This window comes from Chenopodium quinoa, unplaced genomic scaffold (assembly GCF_001683475.1).
Source record: "Chenopodium quinoa cultivar QQ74 unplaced genomic scaffold, ASM168347v1, whole genome shotgun sequence".
Lineage (NCBI taxonomy): Eukaryota > Viridiplantae > Streptophyta > Magnoliopsida > Caryophyllales > Amaranthaceae > Chenopodium > Chenopodium quinoa.
This window is the reverse complement of record NW_018742205.1, coordinates 1,640,921-1,667,587: the sequence shown is the minus strand read 5'-3', so window position 1 is coordinate 1,667,587 and position 26,667 is coordinate 1,640,921. Positions and strand designations below refer to the sequence as shown.

The 26,667-nt window shown below is 41.1% G+C and overlaps 3 protein-coding genes across 3 annotated transcripts; 1 reads left to right on the top strand and 2 right to left on the bottom strand.

Moving 5' to 3' along the window:
* Positions 1-102: 102 nt before the first annotated feature.
* Positions 103-2,611, bottom strand: LOC110728325 (rhodanese-like domain-containing protein 14, chloroplastic). The gene is made up of 6 exons (XM_021907986.1): positions 2,272-2,611; positions 2,085-2,131; positions 1,232-1,324; positions 921-1,059; positions 732-834; positions 103-417 (listed from the first exon to the last, which is right to left on the bottom strand). The coding sequence occupies exons 1-6, from the start codon at positions 2,486-2,488 to the stop codon at positions 303-305; spliced, it is 714 nt and encodes a 237-aa protein (XP_021763678.1). The 5' UTR covers positions 2,489-2,611; the 3' UTR covers positions 103-302.
* A 993-nt stretch (positions 2,612-3,604) lies between these two features.
* Positions 3,605-9,316, top strand: LOC110728304 (molybdate-anion transporter-like). Its single transcript, XM_021907974.1, has 8 exons — positions 3,605-4,356; positions 5,908-6,052; positions 6,146-6,314; positions 7,177-7,447; positions 7,698-7,963; positions 8,047-8,262; positions 8,527-8,629; positions 8,733-9,316. Exons 1-8 carry the CDS (start codon positions 4,206-4,208, stop codon positions 8,786-8,788), a joined length of 1,377 nt encoding a protein of 458 aa, XP_021763666.1. The 5' UTR covers positions 3,605-4,205; the 3' UTR covers positions 8,789-9,316.
* Positions 9,317-9,869: 553 nt separating this feature from the next.
* Positions 9,870-11,895, bottom strand: LOC110728295. The gene is made up of 3 exons (XM_021907970.1): positions 11,675-11,895; positions 10,642-10,801; positions 9,870-10,438 (listed from the first exon to the last, which is right to left on the bottom strand). Exons 1-3 carry the CDS (start codon positions 11,751-11,753, stop codon positions 10,192-10,194), a joined length of 486 nt encoding a protein of 161 aa, XP_021763662.1. The 5' UTR covers positions 11,754-11,895; the 3' UTR covers positions 9,870-10,191.
* Between the last annotated feature and the right edge of the window lie 14,772 nt (positions 11,896-26,667).

Below are 26,667 nucleotides of genomic sequence, written 5' to 3'. Positions count from 1 at the left end.
CGTTTATCATTATTAGGCAAGTACATAATTTTTATCTTTTTTAACCCATGCTGAGGTGATTGGTTCTTTACTGATCCTAGATTTATAATCATCTTCCCAAAGTTGATTATATGTAGTGGTAGTCTACATTCACCATTGCAGAGGTGCAAGTTTCTCAATGACAACTGTACAGGAAATGCATGGGTCATGGTGAAAAAGATAAGCTGCACCTCTAAGTAAGGCAAACTCATTGTCTATACACAAAAGCTATCTATCACACGTACAAAATTAATCTCCTCGACGTTATATTTGTAACTTGCAAGTTATTCTTCTGAAACTAGTGGCAGATCTTCTTTGGACCAATTGTAAAGACCTCCTTCTAGATGAAAGACGTTCTTGTATCCATTGAGTACAAGCAAGTATGCTGCTATCAAAGACCTGGATATAAAGTTTTGCAGATGGTATTAGTGTGAGCAACTAATGTAATAGATTGTAGAGCAGAAACTAGGAGTCTAGAAGTACAAGCCTACTAGGAAAAGAAACCAGGAGATGATAGCAAAGTATTTTATTTTTTTGAATCATGACCACATATATGCTATGTGAAAGAGTGGAAGTTTTTATTGTTGTTTAGTCGAGGTCTAGAAAAGATGTAGTTTTGTATGGCATGCCTATGTTAAGATAAGGAAGAAAGTTTGTTGAACATGCAACCAAATGCATCAAATATGGGGAAATATCTTAAGTGGTTTGTGTACCTTGATTGTTGACCTTCAGGAAGATTTGGGGAGGGTTTCATAGTGCCTCCAGCTGAGCAGGCCACTATAATCTTGGCATTTTTGTCTATTTTTGATTCAACCTCTGTTAGTGTAAAGCAAATGATTAGTTGGTTCTGGGGTTGCCTGCATTTTTCAAGTAATTCTGATGATCTGAAATCTGCTCATTACCTTGTAGGAAATTAGGATTTTCTTCTGTGCCTGAAAAGATGCCAAAAAATGCAAATGCAGCTCGCCTAGCAATGTCCCATGCTGTCCATTCCTTTATAAGCCTGTATATTTGCACATTAATTGCTTCTGGTGGGTGACCCTGCACAAAATTTGAAACTTTAAATTAACTCAAAACTTTGTGAATCTTTGAATCATCGGCAAGTGTCTCTTTATCCAATTGTGGTGGTGAAATTTACGTTTCTGTGTTGCCTGAGTTTCAGAGTTCAGACTGCATTAAGTTTAGTTAAATGCAACCAAGTTAGCAGACTAACCTGTTTAAACTCTGCCTCTGGTCGTACATCGAGCATCACAAACTTATTCTCCTTCTGCAGGCGCAGAGCTTCTTTAACATCTACACTTCTTACCTGAGGAAACCAGATATAGGACTTGTTATGCCATTTATGAATGTCTTGCAAATCACTCCCTCGTGTAACTGTCTCTTGCTATATTCTTATCTTAAGACTGGCATGAGTCTCAGAAACGGAATCTTACACAAACTCCATCTAGTGCTAGGTACTGACTATTTCTCTCACACCAATCTTTTGTGATGAACTTTTTGTTTTGAATCCTAGATTATTGTGCTATAATGGATGTAGTTTTGTCTCATGCTAATCAGACTTAAATCTCAGATTAGTCAGATATGCAGATGTCAGAAAGGAATTTGTCTGACTTTTAAAATTGAAAAAACTGATAATAAATTTTTAATCATGTATATATATCCCATATGAATATATTAGGTGATTTATGACTTGTATGTATTTTAAACACACTTTATTCTCCATGCATTTTCATGATTGCTCATACCCAAGTTATATGTTTAGGTGGTAAACTGGTAATGAGTAGTCAAAGGAATTACTCCTAATAAACAAAATATTTGTTATTTGCATTCTGTAGCATATATCATTACTTTAATATATATACTCAAGAAGTCTCTGAAATCTGAACTAGGTGCTATCCTTTCCCTGCCCTGTCCCCCCCCAATCATTCTTTTACTGTGATGATCATCATCTGGGAGTTGATGAACGACCTCGGAAATCATAGGCTTCCATGGGTTTGTTTAGTTCATCATTTAATCTGATATGTCCTGAGGTTGGGAAAAAGAAATCTGCAGGGAAAGTGAATTACCTTGTTCTGAAGCAAAACTTCACGCTTAACCTTCCACTCTTCTTCAGCTAATCACTCCAAGACAAAGTCATCAGAAAGTCAGAAAAAGGCAGTAAGTAATATCGTATCAGAAAACCCTTGCTATCAATGAATCTTTAATACCTAAATTATCATCATGACATTCATGAGGATGATAGGTTTGAAATACCTGGTGATTTAGCTTGTTTAGTAGCCGCATTACGGATGCTTAAACCCATTGGTGAGCCGCGGTAGTGTAAGCTACCTGCAGGAGTTCTTGCTGAACTGACCATCAGAGAGGAGGACAGACTAGATTTTGAGGAGTAAGGATGTGTTGAGTCATGAAATTTTTGGTATAAGGACGACGATATCGATTGGTGCTGGGTGATTGAAGTGAAAGTGGCCATTTTTTTTATATACTTTAATGCTTCAAAGTTAGAATCAATAAGTTTGGAGTTTATTTTGGGTTAGAAACTGCAGTTCTTTGATTACAGAAAATAAGATTGATGTTTTGTTCAAGTGGTAGGACCACAAATAGCCTGATGAAGATATTTTAATGAGCGAACAATCTGTATTTGTGGTGGTCCGTTGGTGCGATAATCTTAATTGGATATATCCTCATCCCCATTTTGCCCCATGTCTTTTCTTATGATATGATTTTAATTCTTATGGACTATGATAAGCACATGAATGTATGTACTATGGCAATTATTCTTAGAAGGAATTACAGCACACAATTTTGGATTTATAATCCATTTGATTAAAATAGCAATAGTTTCAAGAGTATTTTACTCGAGTATACGTAGCATTCATAATAGAGGTGTATTTGAGCTGAAATACCTAATACCAAGTACTTGTTATATGCACATTAACATCTAACGTTTGCATTTCTTACCTAAAAAAATATATAGATATATCAACACCATCCTATAACCTTAATTATACATCGAGTCCACACACTTATTGGCATGTGAAAACACATACATTGTTGCTACTTATACATCGAGTTAACACATACTTATCTAAAAAGCATTTTGTTTCGTGACTTTTCAAGCCATGATATGAGCCTTGTTTGCTAGCTATAGTCTAATTCATTTGACTTGTATGATCTACTTGTTAATTATCTATATTGATTATTTCATGTAGTCAGTAGCATTTAATTCTGTACAAGTTTATGTGAAGATGATTGATAGATACGGAGCTGATTATAGGTTATTTACCAAAAAAAAAATGTAAAAAGTAGTGTGAAATAATTTGAGCCAAAGTCTATGAGAAGAAGTTGAGCAATCTAGTTTTTGTCATTTATATTTTTTTTTTTTACAAAAAATATATCAAACAAAGCTTGTGGTGACTAATCTACACAATAACTTATTTACTTGACCAAGATTTATTGAAAGGATAATATTGAAGAGAAACTTCAATGTACAATTAGTTATTAGTTATATCTTTCAAAATATACACAATGATATTCTTGGTTATACCATGCACAAGGTACAATCGGTTGTACATACAAAATATGAGAACCATCTATATTCTTGATATTGCTCACTCAAATATTACTTTGTATAAAACAATCTATAAAAGATGAAAATAATGCTATTTAGTTGTGTTCTGTTATAGCAAACGCAACTCTTCAACTTAACCCTTAGCGAGTTTAATTTGCATGCTTACCCTTTAGATCTTGAACAAGCTAGCACCATTATTAATGGCACATTGGCTCAATAATTCACCATAAGTCCATAACTCCATAATTAAATCAAAATTAATATTTCTAATCCAAATATAGATAAACTATTTTAATAGTGCAGATCGACCGAACGACACTATAGTGAGTGAGCTCAGTGAGTGAGTGAGTGTAGTGATTAATTAAGCATTAAATTAAGAGTGGACGTGGACCAACCAAATTCAATATCCACCGACACCCAATTTTACTAAATTACGCCCTTCTTCACGCTTCCCCTCATTCCGCCACGTGTCCTCTCTTCTCCTCAACATCAACAAACTCGCGTCTCTCTCTGTTTATATAATCTCACTGCTTGAGTTCCATTTCTCCCAGAATTCCAGAGATTAATTCATTTCTTTTCTCTTCAAATTCTCTCTCCTAACTTTCTTCAATTCGTAAAAATGGAGTGGTTTTTTTACCTGGTTTTTGGATCCCTTGCTGCTGTTGTCGCAGCAATTGAGCTAAGCAAGAACAATAAAGATCGTATCCATACTTCTTCCGCTTTCAATGCCTTCAAAAATAATTATGTTCTTGTTTATTCTCTTATGATGGGTAATGTTTAATTATTCACCCCTTTTAATTTCTAGATCTTATTCTTGCATTTTCGTTTGATTTTGTAGATTTTGTGGGGTTCAATTTACTTTTTTTACAAATTTAGGTTGTTTGGTTGAATTTTGATTTGTTTGAGGTTTGATCTGATGTTTGTTATGTTTTTGTGATGATTTATATGCACTTTTATTGTTGTTGGATCGATGTTTGGTAGATTTGGATTGATTTGTTTCTTAAAATTAAATAATCGTCATTGTATTATGTGGGTCCAAAAGAATTGATGTCAATGTAGATTTTGTAGGTGAACTATTGAAGATGAAACTTAAAGTAAAATTAATGTGGGTTATTGCTTTGGATATTTATTTTTTTGTGCCTTAATTGGTATCGATAAATAGCTAAGGCTTGGTTTAAGTCGTGGGGGTGGTATGGACGTAATGTGGGATCAAATCACGTCTACATTGTCGTCTTTGTGGCTCTCTATACACTGGAATAAGAATAATAAAATATATATATAGATTGGGAATATGGTTTTTGCTCTCCCATAGTCCCACTAGCTGGGAGTTTAGTTCTAAATTTCTTTCTAATTCAACTTTTGGAAAAAAAAATTCTATCCCGAAACCATAATTTTATTCTTCCTTTGATCCAACATAAGTGTCGTTGTAGAGATGTTTATTTGAAAGAAGAATTAAATGACAATTTCAATGTAAAAGTTTGACCTCATTCCTTGTATTACCCTGACTTTAACCTCATTTGTAATCTACAACCATCATTTAAATGCACGTGATTGAATAAGATTTGGGTAATTTATTCAATTTGTTACCGTTTGAGGGAAAGTCTTAAATGACAATTGTTTGAAGAGAGTATCCAGATACATTGAAAGATTATGCATTCTTGTGATCAAGGCCAAGTTGTGAGATAAACTGAGTGGTTGCCCCGGCTTGCAAAGTAATGTTTCCTCATAAGCTATGAAAGGTACTTTTAGCTTATGAAATCATGGTAATATAGATCCCTTGGTACGCACGTCAGGAGTTCAGTAATACTAGTTCAGGTATGCTGTACAAAAACAGTTACTGATTTCTAGAAACATGACTTCTTAGAATCAATGACCAAGAGTATGAAGGTAAAAGCTCAGAATTTCCTTCTTGTAGAAACTATGAAAGGTCATGTAATTAGTCATAATGTTGGAGTTGCTTTAGGGGTTTATTGGTTGCAGCTATATGCACTACATGTTGATGGTATTAGAGTATGTGGGCTATGTTTAATCATATATTTTCTTGTTTATTATGAGATGATGACTTTGCAATAATGTTTTATTACGGCTTTTGTACCATTGCATGTTCATTTCCCATCTCCAATCTGGATTGAAGTCAATTGCTTGTCTTGCCCAGAAGATTCTTTAATTTTCTTACCGTCTCTAACCTGCTTCTAGTTCTTTGAGAGGGGCTAGCTCAAGCACAATCAGTGCATCCATAGGCTGAATTGTTCTTACTTGGCCATTGAATTGTGGATGAGAATGTAAGAGTGATTTTAATTGAACGGTTTATATGTGAACAGCTGGCGACTGGTTGCAGGGTCCTTATGTATACTACCTATATAGTACTTATGGTTTTGGGAAAGGGGACATTGGACAGCTATTTATTGCTGGGTTTGGATCCTCCATGTTATTTGGGACTATTGTCGGATCTCTGGCTGACAAACAGTAATAGTTCCTTCTACTTTTTTTTCTGATACTTCTTAATGTTCTATTGCTTTTTACTTTTCTCTTAAATCTTAATACTGTGCAAAAATTTAGGGGCCGGAAGAGGGCATGTGTGACTTATTGCATAACCTACATCTTGAGTTGCATCACCAAACATTCTCCTCAATACAAAGTCTTGATGCTGGGCCGAATACTAGGAGGCATTGCCACATCACTGCTATTCTCTGCATTCGAGTCATGGCTTGTTGCAGAGCACAACAAGGTGAGTTTCAGATCACTTGGCATGATTATATCTGCTTTCTTGGCATAAATACATTTGTTTGAAATCCTATCTTATACAATACCTCCTGTGTCTTCATGACATAATGACATTTGTAATTCCTGATTTGTGAAAACAGAAGTTCATGCCACTATAGTGCCTTTGGAAATATTGAACAAAAGTGGTTGTACTTTATATGGAGTAGCAAAAGAAACTAAGCAACCATATGGATGGCCAAAATGTGGTTCCCTTTTATGGTTGGCTAGCTGTGCTAATTAGTTTGCATGAAGTATAATTTTCGTTGATAAAAAAGATTTAGGGTCAGATATGTGTACTACCACATGGATGTTTGTTTTATGCTTTTAACACTTTCTATTTTGAAAAAATATAAAAATAAAAAAATGTTTCAAAAGTGTTTACTACTCGTATTTGATTATTTCCTGCACTTATTTTCTTTGGGGTTATGATTCGGTCTTTAAAGAATATTGTTTCTTTGCATGAAATTCTAATCATAATGGTTGGATTATGTATATCTGGCTTGGTGCATCTTAATAATAATAGTTGTTTTTTTTTAATTTTCTTTAAAAAAAAAAATATTACTATATCCCTGGTTTGATGCTTATATGGTCAGTGAATTTCTGCACTTTGTCTGATTTAGTTTACTTTGAATTTGAGTGTTGTCTAATTTATATTTGGCTTGTTGCATCTCAATTTGTTTCTTTTATCCTTGAGTTGATGCTTATTTGTTTGTTGCGTCTTTGCCTTTTCTCTAGTTCTGTCCACTTTGAACATGCCCCTGAATACTTTATCTTCTGGCTATCTATTCTATTGACTATGGCTTTCTTCTCTCCTATGATTTATGTAGAGGGGCTTTGAACAACAATGGCTCTCTGTAACTTTCTCAAAAGCAATTTTTCTTGGAAACGGTCTTGTCGCTATTCTTTCTGGCTTGTTTGGAAATTTATTGGTGGATACATTCGGGCTTGGGCCTGTAGCGCCCTTTGATGCTGCAGCATGTCTTCTTGCTATAGGCATGGCCATCATTTTATCATCATGGACTGAGAACTATGGAGACCCTTCAGAGAATAAGGACTTGCTTGCACAATTCAAGGGTGCTGCAATAGCTATTGCTTCGGGTAAGTTTTTCTTGAAACATGACGGTAGATGCCCTGTATTTCTGTATGTTATATTTCCAATCATTATTCCCTGTAATCTAATCTTAGTTTTGAGCTGCTGACTTATTTGGTACTTTCTTAAATGTGAAAATTATAGGATGTGTAAAAAATATGATCTTTAGTGATTGTAAATTTGTAATATTTGTGACTAGATTCTTTTCAGTCCTTTTGATATCTAATTTGTGGATAAATGCTATTTATATATGCTCAGATGAGAAAATAGCTTTACTTGGAGCCATTCAGTCATTGTTTGAGGGTTCTATGTATACCTTTGTATTCCTCTGGACCCCTGCATTGAGCCCAAATGATGAGGAAATTCCACATGGGTTTATATTTGCAACTTTCATGCTGGCTTCAATGTTGGGAAGCTCCATTGCATCTCGGCTTTTGGCTCGTTCATCTCCTAGAGTTGAGAGCTATATGCAAGTGGTTTTCTCCATCTCTGCTGTCTCTCTCTTGCTACCAATTGTGACAAATGTATGTTGACCTCCACTTCCGATATCAAACTAGATTGGATTTGAATTTTTCTTGTAATAGTTCTGACTTTCTTATTCTTACAGTTCCTTGTAGAGCCGTCAAAGGTGAGGGGTGGTGGCATCAGTTTTTCAGGTTGTATCCAGGTTCTCGGCTTCTGTGCTTTTGAAGCATGTGTGGGAATATTTTGGCCATCTATCATGAAGATGAGATCCCAGTATATTCCAGAGGAAGCTAGGAGTACTATCATGAACTTCTTCCGCATTCCACTTAATATCTTTGTCTGCGTTGTTCTATATAACGTATGTCACCAAATATCCTTACCTCAGTATTAATTTTTCAAAAAATATTTATGTTACCATGTGAACTAATTCTGCATTCCTCTTTATATTTTTGTTTGTTCTATTTTAATTTCATCTAAGTTTGTTTTTGTTTTGGTGGATGTAGAGTGTCACTGTGTGTGGTTCTGTATTACAATTAATCGTTATTCAGTCTCATCATATATTCCACCCAATCTCTTTGCCTCTTGCTCTGTTTCTAACTCATGTTTATTTGTGTCTTTGAAGGTCAATGCATTTCCCATCACTGTCATGTTTGGCATGTGCTCAATCTTCCTCTTCGTGGCCTCTATATTGCAGAGGCGACTCATGGTGATTTCTGAAAAACCTAGTAAGTAGAATGAACGCTCATTTGCTTTCTAATAATGGTTCTTGTTATTCTTATGCCAATCTAGCTTTACTGCTTTATAATACTGGTATCAATCTATCAACAGAGACAGAATATGGACTCAAGGAAAGAGATACTGAAGCTGAGCCATTGAGCATCTAAGCTTGAGAAGTAATAGGCGCGAAAGATTGATATAAAACCCATGAAAAGCGTCATGATAGAGTCAATACAGCTACATCTCAGAAGCATATTGATGTTTAAATGGTGATCATTCTTATAAGAATTAGTTTTGCTGCTCCAAACTCGAGTAAGAATACACGGAAATACAAGGTACTTCAGTACTGCAGAAGTAGTATGTAGTTTTGAGTCTGCATAGCTGTTCACTAATGCATTAGGTGGCGATTTTTTTTACCCTATAACCTCCCGTCCTCTCCTATCCAAGAGTTCAGAGGATGGTGAGTCCGTGAGTATATGCCAATTTTTTCTTTAGGCTCCACATTATTTGTTATGCAATTGAACAGTTGATCATATAATGTATTTTTGTCCCTTGATTTTTTTGGAGAATTTTTTTTTTCCTCTTAATATTGAATTGATTTTGTAAGCAATTTCTTTTGCAAAACAATTAGAGCAAGTGATTATGAGATTGTTATCACAATTTATTTGAGAGCAATCGAGAAGTTTCATATCCAATTGTTCTTGTTTAGTCTGTTCACAGACTAGTAGAGAAAGAAAAAAAAAAGTTTGTTCAAGCGTTGACATGTTTCATACTAGTTACTTTCATAATCTACATCTTCATCTTCATATTTGGCCTTTTGATTTACCAATCTTCCAGATAACTGTTGCTTTCTTTGGGGCAAATAATCAACTATATCTAGCAAAATCATTTTTTGCCTCTGTTTCGTCGAATAATCATACACTCATATAAATTATTAATAAATAGAAAGTACTAATAAATTATGTAGTGAGATAAATTAAAGATTAAAGTCGGTCCCTAACAAATGATGGCATTAACAAGATTACTTTGCAATGGAGAACTAATTCCACAGAAAAAAGCGTAAACAAGCATTAACAAGATTAATTTGCAATGGAGAACAAGTTCCACAGAAAAAGCTTATCTTTCTTATACTCGTAACAAGTAGTGTTATATGTATTGCCCTTTTCGCACCCCAAAAAAAACGTAATGGGATTTCCTAATAATCAAACATCCAAAAAAATATAAAAATAAAAATTGACGAGGTAAAAATTACTTAACACTTTATCAATTATCATATACAGTTAAAAGGTTATTTTGAATTACAGAGTAATGTCACTTGTCCTTAATTGTAAGAAGCTAAATTATGTGACAACTATTTTCAGTCTACTAAGAGACGAAAATAATCATCTCATACATATAGAACCATTTTTTTAACAATAGATGGTTCGACCAACTTAAACTTTACAGAAGGAATGAACAGACACAAATCATCCACTGAGATTTACAAGCGAAGATTTGTTATACATATACAACAGAGAAGTAAGCTTACAGACATTGTGGTTAACATAAGGGCTTGTACACTTCAATTCATTCACATTAATCGGCTTTGTTTTGCTTTGTTAGAAGCGACCTCCAGATCCCCAATGAAGAAAAGGATGCTCTCTAGGATCCCATAGTTGGGTCCTCCTACCAAAGACCCTTCCTGAGCAAGTTCACCCTGTCTGCTCAAAGTGCTGGCCTCCTGCCCCTTCCTCTGTCTCCTTGAACCCAAATAACTTTGAATTTCACCACGGTATATTACGTAATAATCAGCTCCCTCCCTAATTATCATCAATCCTCTGAAATCACCAAACAGATTTCAGATTCAAGAAATGACAGGACAGTCAACAGAATCAAATAAACACACTACCAAAGCTGCTATATGCTAGCTTCTTCTCTTTTATAATTCCAGTTTCAGGTACATGCAAAAACATAGGGCGTATTGCATGCGAAATCTAGAAATAAAGATATGGAATGGAACCATAGAGCATTTGAAACTTACAATCCAACACGATCACAACGGTCTTGCACTATATACACATCTTTCCATGACTTGGAATCAGTTGGAGTGTAGAACACAGCACGATCTTCACCCCACCTCTCCTTGAAGAGGTTAGCCCATAAAATGTTATCAGAGCCCAAGACTTTCCATTTCCTGCAAACTTTACACCAAAGATCCACATTCACTCAACTGAGAGCACACTAGATAGAAGTATACCCCTAAATAAAACACACATGCCCAATAATGCTCCCTTTTTCTTTCATCATACCTACTGATCAACAAAATACGATCAAGTCTTGTGAAAGAGATTGAACTCGTTGCCTTCTGTATTCATGTTCAACCCAATTTATACATGGAATACAATGCTATAATCTAGGCAAAAGATAGTAAAGAAATAATTACAGGACTGTGATCAAGGATTCAATTGACTAAGAGCTACAATTAAGGAAGATTATATGTATAGTAAATATATTCTAACATCTTGTGATTTCTACCGAGCTAATTTAAATAATCATAGAGGTACTCAACCTTCATAAAACTACAATATGCAGCCTAATTAAGTTTAGTGAAATACTGAAATCTATGACCTCAAAGACTGTCCTCAATATCCAGATGATGATATAGTTCACACCTGTCAAAAGAAATGGACAAAAAGAGGGACAAGGATCCGAGTTCCAAACTGATACCTGCAATCTAATTACTTCCAAACTGATCATTCCTTAATTCCCACAAAAAAAAAAAAAAAAAAAAAAAAAAAAAAAAAAAAACAACATTCATCAACAAATAACATCACAAAGGTCTGAAATTGGCAATTATTTTAACAAATTCAGGTTCCTCAATTCAGATCTCTTAACCATATTGCCAAAGTCAACATTATAATTGCACGAATTATATAACCTAGACCATCATAAAACACAAAATTAACATAAAATTAACCAATGAAAAGAAAAACGAGAGAATTCCAGCATGAAAATGAAATAATTCCATTTTAAAAGTATTGGTTGTTGAAAAAATTGGTTGGTTGTTAACTAACCTTGTTGAGCAGTTGACAAATTTTGATAATCCAAGAAACAGAAGATCTTAAGGCAAAGCTCGACTGGTAATTCCTCCATTAATGTTGCAAATCTCAAATTTCCGGTTTTATCTAAAATTGGATGATTTAAGTGAGAGATCAGAAATGACACCACTATTTCTTCATTTCTTGCTTCCCCAATTTGAGAGGCTGAATCTTGGAACTTTCCATATAAAATATAAATAGAAAGTACACAAATTACGAGTAGTGGCTAACATTGTCCTTTCAGTTTTTCTAAAGGGTTAAAAATTTATCTTTTTTATCCTTCTTTTACACGTGTGTTTTTAATATTTAAACTAGTATTAAAGTAATTAAACCCTGCGATATATAGCTGTATAATGTTTTATAATAATTGTTTTTATATTTGTATTTTTGCTTAGTATTTCAATTTTATATAAAAATAGTAATCCGTAAAAAATATTTTAATAGTAGTGTTAAATAAGAATTCCGCATTTTAAAAGCACTAAAAAAGTATATTTAAAGTAAAACATAGCTAAAAGTCTATCAAAATTTTTACAAAATAAAATAAAATAAATAAACGTATGTCATATTGTGGAAAACAACATCTTATAGCAGTTTAGTCGAACTTGCAAATTTTATTTTTTAATATTAATATTCTTTAACTTACTCTAATTATTAGTGTTTGGGTCCAATTTAGTCCAATTGGACCTAGGCATTAAATGATCCAATTAAAAGCCCAAGGTCAAGGTTCATCTCTCCAATTGTGCTAAAGTCAAAGATCAGTCCTCATTGCAAGCCAATTGGGCTAAGACCCAACTTCTCCATATATGCAAAGGTATAAAAGCCATCAATATTACATTTGTACATTCATTCAAGCAAAGCCTCAAGCAATTAATTCTCTTGCATAGTGTTCTCTTTCTACACACTGTACTGACTTTAGCATCGGAGGGGCCTTCCTCGGCAACACCCCCGAGGCTAGTTTACGTGTGTTTACTGTGCAGGAAACCTTCGGCCCAACATTACTTGGATCGAATCTAGTCTTCTCCACTTCATCGGACCTTCGACAAGGTCCCATTGTTTTCACCCGAAACAATTTGGCGCCGTCTGTGGGGAGGACTTTCAAAAATCTTTAAGCCAAATTTCTAACCAAGATCATCTTGCAATAATCTTAGTAGCAATGGCTAAGAACCGCAAGAGCAAAGGCCTCCGTCAAGGAGCAGGCGAAAAGCCTAAAACCCCTACACCATCACCCTCGCCGGACCGGAACTCTCCCAAGGGTGCCAGCTCGGGGGGAGGATCATACAGGGAGGATTCCCTTTCTCCCGTAATTCATAACTCTCATCATAGGCCGAGTCACTCTCGGTCTAGCAGGGGTGAGTCCGATCATAGGACACATTCAGTGCCCCAAAGCCAACCATCGACTGTGCGCTCTCATTCCCATACTCGGCCGAGGACCCCTTTGGCGGGGCCCAGCTCGGAGGAGGTGGCAAGAGCGCTGGCAGTGCTCATGGAGGCAATGAGGGCACAAAATATGCCACCACCTCGTGATCGAACTCCTCCGCATACCCGGCATCAACGGAGGAAGCTAGGCCATGATGGTGGGAAGCTTCCTTCCTCCCGGGAACTGGGAGAGTGGGAAGAGGATACCTGGAAAACTGAAAAAGAGAGGAAAAAGAACCCTCAATTTTTCAAAGGATCCTCATCCTCCCGACCAGAAACGCATAAGAGCAGCAGCTCAGCTTCTCGGCCAGAATCTACTCACCGAGAACAACCTGAGACTGTTCGCCGAAGCGTCCTCGACCGACTCGGCGGCAAGGAACCGAGCGTGCACAGTCGCCTCTCGTTCCCTGCGGCCGAGGCCCAGACTTCCCAGCCAGGGACGAAAACCACTCCTACCTCTCTAAGAGGGCGGAGCGCGGTCCCTTCGGCCAGGAACAAGGGCAAGGCCGTTATGCTACCCGTCAGTTCTCCATTCGAGCAATGGATACTGGAAGAGCGCGTGCCCACGGTTAAAATACCGCCGCACATCACATATGACGGGACCTCGGATCCGAAGGACCACGTGGCCTCGTATGAGACTCATATGCATCTTTGCCCCAGATCCGAAGCGACTTGGTGCAAATATTTCCCAACCACTCTCAAGGGGGTCGCGCAAGCGTGGATCTCCAAGGGAGTAAAGCAAGGCTCCATAACAGGGTGGGATGATCTGTCCTCCAAATTTAGGAGCAAGTTTTCCACGGCAAACCGCCGAGAGAAGACTACTGCAGAACTCATGAGTCTGCAACAGGGGGAAACCGAAAGCCTCCGAGAATATCTGACCCGCTTCAGTAACGAGTCATCAAGCGTCTCTCAGCTGGACCAGAGGCTAGCCGTTTTTGCAATGCAGAATGGCCTTCAGCCCGGGAAGTTCCTAGACTTCATGGTCATGCATACCCCGCAGACCTTGGAGGAAGCTCTGAATGCCTCGGATAAGTTCATCCGAGCCGAAGAATGGAACAAAGCGAAAACCCAACCTCAATTCGAGGGAGGGAAACAAAGACAAATACCCTTGTCTGAAGGCCAAGGCCATAAGGCAAAGGGAAAGTCAAAGGCCTCGGAGCAATCTTCGGCTAGCGACCCAAAGAAGGAAAAATCTGCCTCATACACAGGCAGATACGAGTCCTACACTCCGCTCTCTCTTCCACGCGCCAAAATTTACAGCGTGACGAAGGAGGAGCAGAGTTACCGAAAGCCGAGACCACTCCCAGAGTGGTATCAGCGAAAAAATAAAAATCAGTGGTGCGAGTTCCACGAATCTGCGGGACACAACACTGAGGAGTGTATCCAACTGAAGGACCAGATAGAGGACATGGTCCGGAAGGGATACTTGAAAAAATACATCGCGGATCACCGCGAGAAAAAAGAGTCCGAGAAGTCAGCAAAGGACTCTCGGCAAGACCTCGACTTCCCCCGGAAGAACAGTAAAAAGCCGGAGGGGAAATTCTCTCCGATCAATGTTATCTCGGGAGGAATATGCTCTCGGAGGGAGCACAAGCGACACCTTAGGGCTTTGACTCACCAGGTGAACAACGCTGACATTCAGTCTCCCCAATCGCCGGTGCCGAACATGACGTTCACAGCCGCCGACTGCCGGGGGGTAACGTTCCCTCACGAGGATCCGTTGGTGATCATCGCCACGGTGGCCAACCACGACGTCAGTAAGGTCCTTGTTGACGGTGGCAGCGGAGCAAACATTCTGTTCCGAAAGGCCTACAATCAAATCAAGCTGAAGCCCAAGCACCTTACGCCGGTACCCTACCCGGTATCCGGGTTCAACGGGGCTTCAACTTATCCAGATGGGAAGGTGACACTTCCTATCACCATCGGCTGCGATGAGGCAGCCAGGAACGTCATGATTGAATTTTTGGTCATTGACGCTCCTTCAGTGTACAACGTGATTTTGGGGAGACCCATAATTCATGAGATCCAAGGGGTCGTCTCAACTTATCATCAGCTGATGATTTACGTCTCAGACGCTGGCTTCCCCGAAAGGATACAGGGCAACCAAAAGGACGCCCGAAGGTGCAACTACCTCAAGCCATCCAGTAGTCGCCCAGATGACGACAAGGATGAGGAGGAGAAAGAAAAAGAAAGAGAGCCAAGCACAAAAAAGCCAAAAGGCCTAAGTGCTTCGGTCCAAGGATCTGTACCCAGAGGTAAAGGGCCCGAAAGGGAAAAGGCTAGCTCTTCAGCTGAACAGCAAGACTCAGAGAGCCAGCCGAAGAACAAAAATACTGGAACACCTGCTGACATAGGCAGCAGGCCAGATTCTGAAGAGTCCAGTCCATCAGCAATGGACATGGACCAACAGACTGAAATAGTTGAGTTGGCCGAAGGAGACGTTGAGAAATGTGTAACAATCGGGATGTACCTTGATCCGAACACCCGTTGTGAACTTATTCAGCTCCTTCGGGACAACAGAGATGTGTTTGCTTTCTCGGCAGCTGATATGCCCGGGATAAGTCCAGACCTCATCTCCCATAAGCTTAATGTTGACCCAATGTGTCGACCAATTAAGCAAAAGAAGCGGAATTACTCCGCTAATAAGAACCGAGACATCGCAGCCGAGGTCAAAAAATTGCTGGAGGCAGGCTTCATCGAACCTTGCCAATATCCAGAATGGCTGGCAAATGTGGTGATGGTTCAGAAGGCCAATGGTACCTGGAGGATGTGCGTTGACTTCACGGACCTAAATAAGGCTTGTCCGAAGGATTTCTATCCCTTGCCGAGGATCGATCAGCTAGTCGATTCGACAAGTGGCCATGCCTTGCTTAGTTTCATGGACGCATTCTCGGGGTATCATCAGATCTTCATGCACCCCGACGATCGAGCAAAGACGGCATTCGTCACGAACGTTGGGGTGTACAATTACAAAATGATGCCCTTCGGATTGAAAAATGCGGGGGCAACCTATCAAAGGCTGGTGGATCAAGTTTTTGCCGATCAAAAGGGCCGAAACATGGAAGTCTATGTCGACGATTCGATCGTCAAAAGCAAAAAATCTAAGGACCATGTTAAGGACCTGGCTGAAACTTTCGCCACCTTAAGAAAGCATCAAATGAAGCTGAATCCGAAGAAGTGTGTCTTCGGCGTGAAGTCAGGGAAATTCCTTGGGTTCATAGTCAGCAAAAGGGGGATTGATGCCAATCCCTCCAAAGTCAAAGCAGCGCTCGACCTTCCTGAGCCGAAAACAAAGCGGGATGTTCAGCGGCTCACCGGAAGAATGGCAGCCTTCTCGAGGTTCATTTCCAGAGCTTCGGATAAGGGGTTACCTTTCTTCAAAGCCCTGAAACTCCCGAAAACAAAAGAGCTCGTTTGGGAAGAAGAGCAAAAAGACGCCTTTAAACAGCTTCGGGAGCATCTGGCTCAACTCCCAACGTTGGCTAGCCCAGCAGAAGGAGAAACTTTGTACCTGTATGTGGCCGTTAGCCCAGCCACCATCAGTGCAGTACTGCTGAAGGAAGAAAGCAAAAGTCAGCAACCGATCTACTTTGTCAGTCATACACCGACGGATGCCGAGACTCGCTACCCTCTACTCGAGAAAGTCGCTTTCGCGGTAGTAGTAGCTGCTCGGAAGCTGAGGCCCTATTTTGACTGCCATTAGATAGTGGTCTTAACTGATCAGCCGTTGGAAAAAGTTCTCGGCAAGGTTGAAAAATCTGGTAGGCTAGCCAAGTGGGCTTTTGAGCTCACCGAATTCAGCATCAGCTACCGTCCGAGGGCTTCCATTAAGGCTCAAGCTCTAGCGGATTTCTTGGCCGAATGCTCATACCAAGAAGCGCTAGACAATGAAAAGAAAGTCTGGACCGTGTTTACGGATGGATCTTCCACCGAAAGCGGGGGCAGGAGTAGTGATAACTTCTCCCGAAGGAAAATCCTTCGAGTATGCACTAAAATTTTCTTTTAAGGCCTCGAACAACGAAGCCGAATATGAGGCAGCAATCGTCGGCCTAGAATTGTGCATCTCCCTGGAAGCCGATCATGTCTGCCTGAAAACAGACTCTCAGCTAGTTGCATATCAGATTAGCGGCAGCTACGAGGCCAAAGTGCCCTCCATGATAGTTTATCTTGCCAAGACCAAGTCAGTCATTGCAGAGCTGAAAACTTTTGAGGTTCAGCTGATCCCAAGGGGTCAGAATACTCAAGCCGATGCACTCTCCAAACTTGCCAGTTCAACTCTTACCGAGCTGAACAGATCTGTATATGTAGAAGTGCGTCGAGAGAGAAGTGTCGACGAAGTACCTGAAGTGTGCTGCGCTGACCCAGAGCCTAGTTGGATGGACCCCATCCTAGCTTTCAAACTTCGGGGAGAAACTCCCGAAGATAAAGCTTTGGCCTCCAAGATGAAGAGAACTAGCTCAAGGTTCATTATCTTCAGGGGGGAACTTCTGAAAAAGTCCTTCTCAGCCCCATTGCTGAAATGCGTGGGACCAACAGATGCAGATTATATCCTACGGGAGATTCACCTCGGCATCTGTGGGAACCACATTGGGGGAAGGACCTTAGCCCACAAGGCATTGAGGGCTGGATATTACTGGCCCACCATGATCGCAGATGCTAAGGAGCTGGTCCGAAAATGCGAAAAATGTCAAAAATACGCTCCAGTTATCCACCAGCCAGCAAGGGATCTTCAGCCGATCCTTAATCCACTCCCGTTTGCCCAATGGGGACTGGATATACTAGGACCATTTCCAGAGGCTGTGTACCAGAAAAAATGGCTGATAGTTGATGTTGACTACTTCAGTAAATGGATCGAGGCCGAAGCAGCCTCGAACATTACAGAGCAAACTGTCAGAAAATTTATCTGGCAGAATATCATCACTCGTTTTGGCATCCCGAGAGTATTTGTCTTCGATCATGGGAGGGAATTTGATAACTTACCACTGAAGCGGTATACAGATCAGTTCGGCATCAAACTGGCATATTCAGCGGTATGCCACCCGCAAAGTAACGGACAAGCCGAAGCTGCAAATAAACAGATCCTAAATGCCCTCAAAAAGAGGGTGGAAGATCAAAAGTCCAAGTGGCTGGAGGAGCTCCCTGGAACCCTTTGGTCCCTTCGGACAACTGAAAAAGAGGCAACGGGCTATTCACCTTTTGAACTGGTGTATGGTGCCGAAGCCGTTCTTCCAGTGGAAATTGGCTCTGAGAGCCTACGAGTGCACCACTTCTCGGCTGAGAATGAGCGACTGATGAGGGAATCTTTCGATTTCCTCGACGAAGTAAGAGACTCAGCCCGAGACAGAATGGCTGCTTATAAGCAGAGAATCAGCAAATTTTATAACCAAAGGGTCCATGCAAGGCCTCTTAAATTTGGAGACCTTGTCCTTCGGAATGTTGCTGCAGTTCAGAAAGGCCGAATCCATGGGAAACTCTCAGCTGCATGGGAAGGGCCTTATGAAATCTGTGATTAGCTTCAGCCAGGGACATACCGACTTCGGCAGTTGGATGGAACTGAGTTGAAAAATCACTGGAACGCTGATGTACTGAAAAAATATCATGTGTAAACCCTTGGGGCAGAACAATCTTTGTAAGTACATTTTTAATTAATGAAAGGCCTTGGAGCCGCCATTTATATAAATATTCGCAACTTTTTATCCTTTCAAAGTTTTCTTGGTTCTATCTACTCTTTAAGGGTTTTTTATTCAGCCTCGTCTGAAACCTTCGCCTTCGGGTAACTGGGTTTCAGATTGCTGACAAAACTCGTCTTTTTAAAGAACACTGGTCTTTCAGCTGAAGTCAAACTTTAGTAAGACTTGTTCTCCAAAGACATGAGTCCATGGACAATTCTGGGATATTGCCTTAACTGAGCCTTGTATCCCAGAAAGCCATTATCCGAAACATTGCCTTCAGTTGGCCCTGTGTTTCGGATATCCATTTTTCAATGATAGACAGAAAATCAAGGATAACAGCAACTGTTGGAAATTGTTTATTCAACCTCGTCTGAAACCTTCGCCTTCGGGTAACTGGGTTTCTGATTGTTGACAAACTCGTCTTTTTAAAGAACTCTAGTCTTTCAGCTGAAGTCAAGCTTCTGTAAGATTTGTTCTCCAAAGGCATGAGTCCATGGACAATTCTGGGATATTGCCTTAACTGAGCCTTGTATCCCAGAAAGCCATTATCCGAAGCATTGCCTTCAGTTGGCCCTGTGTTTCGAATACCCATTTTTAAGAAATAAAGAAATTGTTTATTCAGCTGAAGCCATACTTCAATTTCTGGGGGGGGGGGGCAAGAAGCACTACCAGTGCAAGTTTATGTTCAGCAGAATTGAAGAAACAGTAAAGCATTCAAAAACAAAGCAGCTGAAGAAAAGAACATCAAATTAATAATTCATGCTCAGAAATTGAGCTACAAGTTCAAATAAGTTAAGAAACTATATCGGCAGCCGCCCACAAGTGGAAAATAACAGCTGCCGAAATACGTACAGAAGCAAAAAAATAAACTGTTTTGTACGACAAGGCAAGCTGAAGCAAAAAACAAACAAGGCAAAAATTCAGAAAGCGACAAGTCTAAAGTTGAGCGCATGATGAACCGCAAGATTCTGAAGACGACTGCCCGAGTTCCTATGCTTCAGCCCAAGGATCAGACTGGTCAGCATTGTTGGGCCCCATGGTGGTCTCAGCCCCAGCAGCAGAAGAAGCAGGCTTTGCACTCTGCCGAGCCTCCCTTTCCCTCTGTTCAGCCTCCAACTCCATTCTCTCAGCTTCTTCTTCGGCTTCCTCAGCCTTAAGGATTTCAGATTCGACTGGAGTTGCATACTTCATATGAGGGTCTTCGGGATCCTGGACCCATTCAGCACATTTGGACCAGTCCAACTTCGGCTCAGCATGAAGGCAGACTCTTTGGCACACTCTGAACCCGTTTCTGAAACCCATTTCATATTCTTCCTGGGTATATACACGGACTTTGAGTAGAGCCTCAGCATCAGCCAACTTCTTCTTTGTCTCCTCCAAGTCTTCCTTGGATTCCTTCAGCTCATCGGCGAGCTTGAGGAGGAACCTTTCAGCTCATTCAGCTTCTGCTGAACTTGGGAAGCCTCTGTCTGGGCCTGGGCCACTTCTTCCTTTTTGGCCATCAGCTGATCCTCAGCTTCTTGAAGCTTAGCTCTCTGAGCTTCAGCAACAGCAGCAGCCTCTGAGAGTTGGACATCCCTGGCTTGGAGCATCTCTTCAGCAGCCATTCTGCTGGCTTCAAGAGCTTCTAGCTGTTGCTGCACTTCAGCTTGTGCAGCAGCTCCTTCCTGGATTCGGCTCTCAATGGTAGCCTTGAATTTGGAGATGTCCACTCCCATGTGCTCTTGGAGGAATTTTTCCCCTTCCATCAGTGGGGGAAAAACTTCCTTCTCCATAGCATCGCAGAAGGTTTTGAAGGCTTCAGCAGCTTTTTTCTCATATTCTTCACCCTTCTGCTGCTTCTCTTCAGCTGCTGCTTGCTTCAGCTTAGCAAGCTTTAACTCCCCTTCGGCTACCTTTTTGTCGTGCTCGGCAGCGTCTACCCTATCTTGTAGGGTATCTATCAGCTCTAGAGTAAGAGTCTGATTGTGCACGAACTGAAAACAGGAGCACAAGTTAAAATAAAAAATAATAATAATAATGATAAGTAAAGAGCTGAATTTTAAAGGAGATAAAGGCAAGGAAAATCACCTGCATCATCAGCAGTTGGCTAGACCTGGCTGGGTCAGGAGCTGATCTGCTGGATTCGCCCATCCCAGCAGTGGCCTTCAGCGACCAGATTCTTGCCCTATCTACTTCGGACATGCCAGCAAAATCGCCGAAGTAGGCTGCAGCACCTTCCCGGTTCTGACCCCATATGAAGTCCCAGATGTGATCTGGGATTGGAATTCGGGGGGCCGAGAAACCCATTTCTCCAGATTGCAGAGTCTGGAAGGAAGGAAAGGATGACGATGGAGCTTCTTTAACTTTGGATGGCTCAGCATCCTCCTTCTTCTCAGAAGAGTCAATTATTATGACCTCTTCTTCTTCAGGGGTGAGGACGAAGGCCTCAACCTCTCTTGCAATGTCTGCCGTGAAACCCTCAGCACTGGGCATCACGGCATCCTCATTCTTGTGCTCAACAACACTCTCTTGAACTTCTTCTTGGACCCCTCCCTTAGGTTCGGGAGTTTTCTGATCCACCTCCATCTCGGGAGGTGGCGGAGGGGTCTTTGGAGGTGATTGAGGTGGTGGCCGGGGAACCCTCGGCGATCCATTGCCTTCCTCGGGTTCCCTTATTTCGACGCCGATGGTCATCGGCCTCCTCTGAAAGTCATGCGGGCCGATGATGGTCATTCTTCAGCGCCTTTTCTGAAGCGGCTGCTCGTCCATGTCTGAGTCTGAGGACTCTTCTTGTATCTGGTCTTCGGGACGAACAGGGGCTTTCCATTCTCTGTGTCTATTACTCTCTTCAGACTGTAAAATACAGGGGGGGAGGAAGAATGTGAGTAAAAAAAAAAAAACAAACAAAAACAACAACAAAACAACAAACAGAAACAGATAAAATTAAGTCTGAAATCTCACCGAGGTCTTCAGCAAAGCCTCGTCTTCTTCAGCTGCCCTAGCTGCAGCTTCTTCTTCAGCAGCCCTGGAGGACCCTTCTCCTCCTTCACAAGCTTCAATAACCCGTGCAACCTCTTCGGCCGTACGGGCAGCTTCAGCTTCTTCGTCCAGCAGCTGAAACCAGGGATCTCTCTTCTTCCACCAAGGCTTCTGCCTCTGATACAGAGCAACAGCCTCAATTTGGAAGTGGGAAAAGTCTAGATGAACTTCTCTATGCCTCGGTTCAGTGATAGAGGGGGCCCGATCAGTTACAGCTCGTTCTCGGTTGACGCCAAGACGAGCGTAGTTAATGCCGACGTTGGTCTCATCCCACTCTGAAAAAGAAAAGGGGAAAGGTCAGTTCAGTTAGGTTGGCACAGCATAAAAAAGCGAAGTGAAAGAGGAGAAAAAGAGATAATTAAAAGGCCTCGGCCCCAGCCGAAGAAGCTTACCATCCTTAAACTTTCGGCTGAGGCCGACAGCTGCTAGCATGTTCTCTTGGAAAACATAATGCGTATCGGGGAGCCAAGTCTCCGGGATATGCTGCATTCGGCCGCTGCCCCCCCCCCCCCGGTTCGGCAGCTTGCCGAAGGTATTCTGTTGATTAAGGTTCGGATCTGGGCCGTTATCTGCGGGGGGACCTAAACTTCCCATGTCGGGATCAGGCTCAGCAAGGTACCGGGGAGCGCTGAAGACGCAAGGGTGGCCCGGGTCCGTGGGTGCCCTAACCCAAATCCATTGACCTCTCCAGTCCTTGTCTAAAGAGTCGTTCGGCCACATGGTTAGGTACTGGGGCCGAGACTCAATCCGGTACCACCCAGAACCATGACTTCCGTGCCCACTTTGAATATTTGGCACTAGCCGATGAAGCTTTTTGAAGCAGTGCAGGTTCGACACATACCTGAAGAACTTGCAGACCCATAAGTATGTCATCACCCTTCGGATGCTAATAGGAGTTAGCTGACATAGGGAAATATTGTAATGGATCAGCAAGTCTCGGACGAATACGTCCAAAGGGAACCTCAGCCCATACTGAAGTTGTCTTGTGTACACCCCCACATACCCCGGGGGTGGACGATGGATTCTATCGGATGCCACGGGCATTCGGCACCAATACCCATCAGCTTCAAGGATGCCGTAATGCAACTCAATTTGTTCGGCAAACCGATACTGTTCGGCATTCTCCACCCACCATGAGTAGGGCGGTTCTTTATCATGGCCGAAGCTACTTCGGCATCCTCCCACTCTGAAAACCCGGGAAGGATATCCCAACGGACAGCGGGAACTTCATCGTCCCGCCCAGAAGCGCTCGGCCCCTCCGTTCTCTGAGGAGGAGCCGAGGAAATTGGAGTCGCCCTAATCCCTTCAGCAGGGTCAGACTCTGCTCTTTGTCCATTCCAGGTCCCAATCCTGTTCCTGGGATCGAGAATTGGCCTTGCTCTTCTTGGAGCACGGGCTCTACCCCTAACTCCTCTCGCCATTGATAATTTCGAAGAAAAAAGTCGAAAAAGGGGAAGGAGTTCAAATTCGAAGAAAAATAAACTAAAATCAAAGGAATTTACCTTAATCTGAAGCGAAAGTTGCTGATTTACGAATTGGTAGTGGCGAGTCTCAGTTTCTAAGCTTAATGCTCGGGGAATTTGCGAAGTTTTGATGCGAGTTCTTGGGTTCTCTCGAGAATTCTGGGTTTGTGTTGGTGAATAAGTGAGGAGAGATGACGCGCCTCTAATTATATCTCCAGAAATGGGAATTCGGGGAGTCCGCGTTTCAATTTCTCTTAAATACCCCACTAAGTAACCGTTAAACACACGACCTTGCGATTAAACTGCCCATTATCCGTCCAACTTCCACAATTATCCGCCTTAACTGTTGTTATCTCATTAATTACGGTTTAATTACGGTTTAAATTCAAATTTTTGGATTAATTAAATCATTCACTTCCCTCCTTTTCTGATTAAATCAAACCCGACCCGTCATCCTTCCAAATCGGGTCTGGGGGGCAAGTTGTTTGGGTCCAATTTAGTCCAATTGGGCCTAGGCATTAAATGATCCAATTAAAAGCCCAAGGTCAAGGTTCATCTCTCCAATTGTGCTAAAGTCAAAGATCAGTCCTCATTGCAAGCCAATTGGGCTAAGGCCCAACTTCTCCATATATGCAAAGGTATAAAAGCCATCAATATTACATTTGTACATTCATTCAAGCAAAGCCTCAAGCAATTAATTCTCTTGCATAGTGTTCTCTTTCTACACACTGTACTGACTTTAGCATCGGAGGGGCCTTCCTCGGCAACACCCCCGAGGCTAGTTTACGTGTGTTTACTGTGCAGGAAACCTTCGGCCCAACATTACTTGGATCGAATCTAGTCTTCTCCACTTCATCGGACCTTCGACAAGGTCCCATTGTTTTCACCCGAAACAATTAGTATTCTATAATATGCATTGCATATATGAAACTTAAAACTAAATACATCTATAGTGGAATGTAAAGTAGAAAGGAACGTACTATTTTTAATAGGGTGATTAGAGGTGTCCACCGTGCGAGTCGTGCGAGCTGGGTTAGGGTTAGGTGGGTCGCGGGTTGGGGTTTCATGACACACGGCACGACACACGTAGGGTAGGGTGGGCCGGGTCGTGGGTTGGGTCGGAGAAGTTGGACACACCAGGGTTAGGTTCGTGGGTTAGACGAGTCGTGGGTGGGTCGAGCTGGGTTTGTGGGTTAGACGGATCGTGGGTGGGTCGAGCTGGGTTTGTGGGTTAGACGGGTCATGGGTGGGTCGAGCTAGGTTCGTGGGTTAGACGGGTCAAGGTGGGTTAGTGAGTTAGGGTGGGTCGAAGGGTGGGTTAGTGGGTTAGGGTCGGGTGGGTTTGTGGGTTAGGTGGGTTAGGGTCGGGTGGGTTAGTGGGTTAGGGTCGGGTGGGTTTGTGGGTTAGGTGGGTTAGGGTCGGGTGGGTTTGTGGGTTAGGGTCGGGTGGGTTCGTGGGTTAGGGTCGGGTGGGTTGTGTGGTGTTTTAATTTTTACAAAATTAACAATTTGATGGCTTGCTCTTAATTAAGATGCCTACGTATCCTTATATTATAAAATAAGGAATCAAAGCCAGCGTAGTTCTTATATTGTACTTCTTTTGAAATTTGGGGGGGGGGGGCTTGGACCTATCTTTAGAAAACTAAAATTTAATTTTGCAATTAAATTGTAATTTTCGAAAAATAAGTTGCCTACGTATCCCGAAAGAATCAAAGCCCACGTAGTTCTTAGCGTACCTGATTTAGACTTTTCTAGCCACCCATGTTTGTTGCATCATCATCCCCGGAAGCTGCATCATCCGTTGACGACTCCAATATCATCACAGGATCATCTTCATCGTCTTCGTCTTCCTTTAAACCTTGAGTTCTTCTTTCAGCTTGATCCCAATCTTTCTTACAAACACAAATTTGAATGCTTTCCGGAGTTAAGCGAGATCTTTTTTCATCTAACACTCTTCTACCTGCACTAAAAGCAGACTCGGAAGCAACAGATGAAGCGGGAACTGCAAGTATATCTTTTGCAATTCTCGCCAATATAGGAAAACTTTTTTTATGTTCTTGCCACCATTTTATAATTTGAAAGTTGTTGTTGGTCTCATGTTGATATGACAAATAATCATTAATAGCAAGTGTTGAAGAAGATGATGATGAGAATGATGTAGATGCTTTGTGTTTTTTTTTCATAACTTTATCAAGAAAACCAAATCTAGAATCGGAAGTGCTAGTAGTAGTTGGTGTTGCCAAATCAAAACCATAAATAGATGCATAATGATCATAAAGGTCTCCCAAAACAGATTTGCATTTGTTAATATATTCACTAACATCATAATCGATACTTAAACTTGTATAATAAAATTCTAAAAGATTTTCCAAACCTTCAGCTTTGACACCGGGGTCAAGAATAGCAGCAATTCCATAAATGATTGGAAATTCACTAAAATAAGTATGCCACTTACGTTTCATGCTATCAAGAACGGGACGAAGTCCATCAATCTTCATATGCTCTTCGATGGTGTGAACAACTTTAACACACTCAATTATGACTAAATGAACGTTAGGCTCATAAATATAAGAGAAAATATGAGTTGCACTATCAAAAGCATTTAAAACATCACGAACAAAAGAAGCATTAGTCCAATGACTTTCGGTTATTAACTCAGTAGGATCAACACGAGTCTCATTGTAAAGTTGGGTCAAAATATCACGATACTTTATAGCATCACTCAACAACTTGAAAGTAGAATTCCAACGGGTAGGGGTATCAATAGACCATTGTCTTTTCTTAAGACCTCTCTCTTTACACATAGCTATGTACTTTCTTCTAACTGACTGAGTAATCCTAATCCATTTTATAACTGTTCTAATTGGGTTTAGCAATGGTTGCAACTCAGCGAGACCCTCTTGAACAGACAAATTCAAAATATGAGCACAACATCTAACATGCAAGAGACTACCACCCAACAACAAATTCAACTCGGAGTCATTTTTCAAATAGTCAATACACTTTGTGTTTGCAGTTGCATTATCAAGAGACAAAGAAAAAACTTTATTATTCAAGTGAAATTCTTTTAAACAATCCAAAATACGAACTTTGATGTTAAAACCGGTATGCCTTTCTTCCATAGCTTGAAAACATAGTATACGTTTTTGAATAAACCAATCATCATCCACCCAATGAGCAGTAATGCAAAGAAAAGGTTCGCCAAAACTAGAAGTCCATGTATCACTTGTAAAACTAACACGACCATCAAAAGTACGAAATAATTCAATCAAACCACTCCTATACTTATAATAAGAAGTTTGTGTATAACGTCTTAGGGTATTTCGGGGGACACGAGTAAATGCAGGTTGTAATGCAACTTTATTAAAATGCTCAACGTTTGCATTTTCACCGTAAC

Bases quoted from the DNA above. Each gene is read 5' to 3' on its own strand.
- LOC110728325 (XM_021907986.1), bottom strand. From the start codon at position 2,488: ATGGCCACTTTCACTTCAATCACCCAGCACCAATCGATATCGTCGTCC. The intron at 2,132-2,271 runs GTATTTCAAACC...TGGAGTGATTAG, and splicing joins TAAACAAGCTAAATCACCAG to CTGAAGAAGAGTGGAAGGTT. The intron at 418-731 runs GTACACAAACCA...CTTTATATCCAG, and splicing joins CCTGAAGGTCAACAATCAAG to GTCTTTGATAGCAGCATACT.
- LOC110728304 (XM_021907974.1), top strand. From the start codon at position 4,206: ATGGAGTGGTTTTTTTACCTGGTTTTTGGATCCCTTGCTGCTGTTGTC. The intron at 6,315-7,176 runs GTGAGTTTCAGA...TGATTTATGTAG, and splicing joins TTGTTGCAGAGCACAACAAG to AGGGGCTTTGAACAACAATG. The intron at 7,964-8,046 runs GTATGTTGACCT...TTATTCTTACAG, and splicing joins TGCTACCAATTGTGACAAAT to TTCCTTGTAGAGCCGTCAAA.
- LOC110728295 (XM_021907970.1), bottom strand. From the start codon at position 11,753: ATGGAGGAATTACCAGTCGAGCTTTGCCTTAAGATCTTCTGTTTCTTG. The intron at 10,802-11,674 runs GTTAGTTAACAA...TTTGGTGTAAAG, and splicing joins TTTGTCAACTGCTCAACAAG to TTTGCAGGAAATGGAAAGTC. The intron at 10,439-10,641 runs GTAAGTTTCAAA...TGGTGATTTCAG, and splicing joins CGTTGTGATCGTGTTGGATT to AGGATTGATGATAATTAGGG.